Source organism: Rhea americana, unplaced genomic scaffold, assembly GCF_003343005.1.
Source record: "Rhea americana isolate MKP2758 unplaced genomic scaffold, rheAme1 scaffold_33, whole genome shotgun sequence".
In the NCBI taxonomy this organism is placed as follows: Eukaryota; Metazoa; Chordata; class Aves; order Rheiformes; family Rheidae; genus Rhea; species Rhea americana.
Genome location: NW_028186457.1, coordinates 785,573 through 788,362, shown reverse-complemented (window position 1 = coordinate 788,362; position 2,790 = coordinate 785,573). Strand labels below are relative to the sequence as shown.

General features: G+C 72.8%; 1 protein-coding gene across 6 annotated transcripts in view; it reads right to left on the bottom strand.

Annotated features, from left to right (window-relative positions):
* TNS1 (tensin 1) overlaps positions 1-2,552 on the bottom strand; it is a 65,260-nt gene extending 62,708 nt beyond the window's left edge. For 5 of the 6 annotated variants that reach the window (XM_085310963.1, XM_085310964.1, XM_085310966.1 and 2 more), the window contains exon 1: positions 2,445-2,552. In XM_085310963.1, the coding sequence (XP_085167089.1) occupies positions 2,445-2,471 (27 nt within the window). In that variant the 5' untranslated portion in view covers positions 2,472-2,552. The remainder of the gene's footprint in view (positions 1-2,444) is intronic. The other variant, XM_085310967.1, reaches the window with a different exon arrangement.
* Positions 2,553-2,790: the final 238 nt, after the last annotated feature.

Genomic DNA, 2,790 nt, shown 5'->3' with positions numbered 1-2,790 from the left:
CCGGCCCCCTTCGGGGCTGCCCCACGGCACTGCGCCCCCCACCCCCGGGGGGTGGCCGCAGCTGCCACACGGGATTGGTCGCCCACGGGGCTGCTCGCCCGCCATTGGTGGCACGGGCGATAGCGGATTGGCTGGGGTGCGACTCCCACTCCAAGCCTGGCAGGGGATTGGCCAGACACGAAGTGACCGTGGGATAGCGGGAGATGGGGGTTCCCACGGGGGTCTTCGTTGGGATTGGCCAGCACGCGGATTCTGGCATGGGATTGGTCGGARCAAGGACTCTGGCACAGGATTGGTTGGTGCATGGATTCTGATGTGGGATTGGTCAACGCATGGATTCTGGCACAGGATTGGTCAATGTGTGGATTCTGACATGTGATTGGCCAGTGCATGGATCCTCCAATGGGACCGGGCAGAGCAGGGATTCTCACACAGGATTGGTCGGAGCAGGGATTCCGGCACGGGATTGGCCAGCACCCAGGTCCCTCTGCGGGCAGGCCAGCTGCTGCCCCACAGGCCCTGCACCCCCTGCCCCACGGGTGCCCCTACACATGGCCATGCTGGGGGGGACCCAGCCCCGCTGCAGGCTCCCAGCTGCCCCACGGCCTCGGGAAGCACCTGAGCGCCCCGCGGGGCCACGGCCGGGCCCGGGGAGCGGGGAAGGCGCTGCCTGCTCCCTCTCCACCCAGAGAAAGGAGCAACGCCGTGAACAGGWGGGGGCTGGGGCCGGCACGCTACCCGCGGGAAGCCGCCGAAGCTGCCAAACCGCCGAGTAGCTCTGCTGGACCTGGCAACCCACATCCGTGGGGCCGGTGAGACGCTGCCGCGGGGACAGCGCACGCTGTGCCAGCACCATGCCGCGGTATCGGAGGGAACCGAAGGGACCCAGCTGGGTGCTGGGGACGTGGCCTGGACGGATGGGGCTGCTGCGGGAGCAGGAGGTTGGGGGACTCCAGGGGATGTGGCCTTGGCCAAAGCTTCGAAGCGGGTGCCAGGGCCACCCGCCCCAGCCGGGCAGCCGTACCGCTGAGCCGCCCTTCTCCACACCACCCCAACACCTAGTGGGGTGCCCAGTGCCCCCACGGGGCTGAGCATCCCCCACGGGCGCCGCAGGGCGAGGACGAGTGGTGCACGAGGCTGCTCACGGGGCCATGCTAAAGGAGGTGGGAGGGTGGCACAGGGCGCAGCTTTGCTCCGGCAGCCCCCGCGGGCAAGCCCTGCAAACGGAGCCCGGCCGCGGCRCTGGACCCCCAAGCCGGCGGCGCTGTGCCCACGGGCAGGCGGCCAGCAGCACTGCCCTTCCTGCAGCTGGCTGCGAYGGCTAACTAACRGGGAGGCTTCGTTAGCGCTGACAGYGGCACTTTTAAGCCCTGCCTCGGGGTCCGTTCGCTCAGGACCCCCTTGCTCCGTGGGCCCCGCCGCGGGCAGGGCACTGGGCAGGGCGGCGCTGCCGGGGAGGCGTTGGGCTAAAGAGCAGTGCAGATTTGGGCGCTGCTGGTGCTGCCCGGGCTCGGCGGGTCTGCAACAGCATCGGGGCGCTGGGATCCCAGCAGCACGGGACCCACCACCATTGCTGGGGGGCAGCTCTGGGGCACGGAGCCCCTGTGGAGCCCCCCAGGCTGCAGGGATGTGGGGTGCTCCCGCAGGTGACCCCCAGCGCCTCAAAACCCGGCGTGCCACGGCCGCTGTGCTAGATGCCACCCCGGCACCCTCCGCGGCGCCAGCGGTGTCCCCGCGCACGCCGGCCGCCCCACGGCGGCCGTCCCGCCTGGGGCGCACGGCCCGGGGGCGCCTGCGGCCCCGGTGCGCGGCAGCGCCCGGCCGCCCGGGGCTCCGGGGCTCTGGGGCGCGCGGCGGAGCGGAGCAGCTCTCTTTTGGTTGTTTTCCCCTTAAAAGCAGAACGGCCGATGCCTCGCTCGGCCCCGTTTCCTCTCCTAGGAGCACGGCCCAAAAACATCTGCGCGGGGACCTGCCCTGGCGAATTTAACCCTCTCGGCGGCACGGCCGGGGGCTGCCTGCCCGGCGCCGGGGGGCAGGGGCGGAGGAGCCGGGCTCCGCGCCCCGGGCTCCTCGGCACTCATTAACCCGGGTTTAACCATTGACGGGTCCCGCCGAGGGGCATCGCACGGGCGCCGGGGTTAACCCTCGGGCTGCCGGGGCGACCCAGCCCGGCCCGCGCCCCCCCACCCCAGCTCGGCGCGGTTCTCTTGGGGGGGGTGCACCCCCGAGCACCCCCCACAGGGACCAGCAACCGGGGCGTCCCCAAACTGGGGGGGGGGGCAGGAGGGCCCCCCGCCAGTACGTGCCGAGCTCATCACACAGATGTCACGCGTGACCCCCAGCACCGCGCCACCCCCCGGGGGGATGCCGCCCCCACCGCCTGCCCCCCACCCTCGCCAGGGGCCGGAGGGGGGGACCCCTGTGCCCTCCCCGCCCGGCTGTACCTGGTTCATGACGCTCCCGAAATCCATCCGGGGTCTCGCTCGCCTGCATCCGAGGGGGCCGGGGCCGGGGGCGCGGGGGGCACCCGCAGGGGCCGGGGGGCGCGCGGGAGCCCAGCGGCGCCCAGGCGGGCAGGCGTGAAGGCGGACTGCGAGCCGGTGCCCCCCTCCCTCCTCGGGACAAGCGTGGAGAAGGAAGGAAGGAAGGAGGGAGGGAGGAGGGAGGGGAGGGCAGAAGGGGGAGAGCCGAAGGGTTTCGCTCCCCGCGGGCAGGACCCCGGCGGCGGAGGGGCGCAGCGGGGTCCCGCCGGCCCCCCTCGCCCCTCTGCACCGCCAGCGCCGCCGGGGA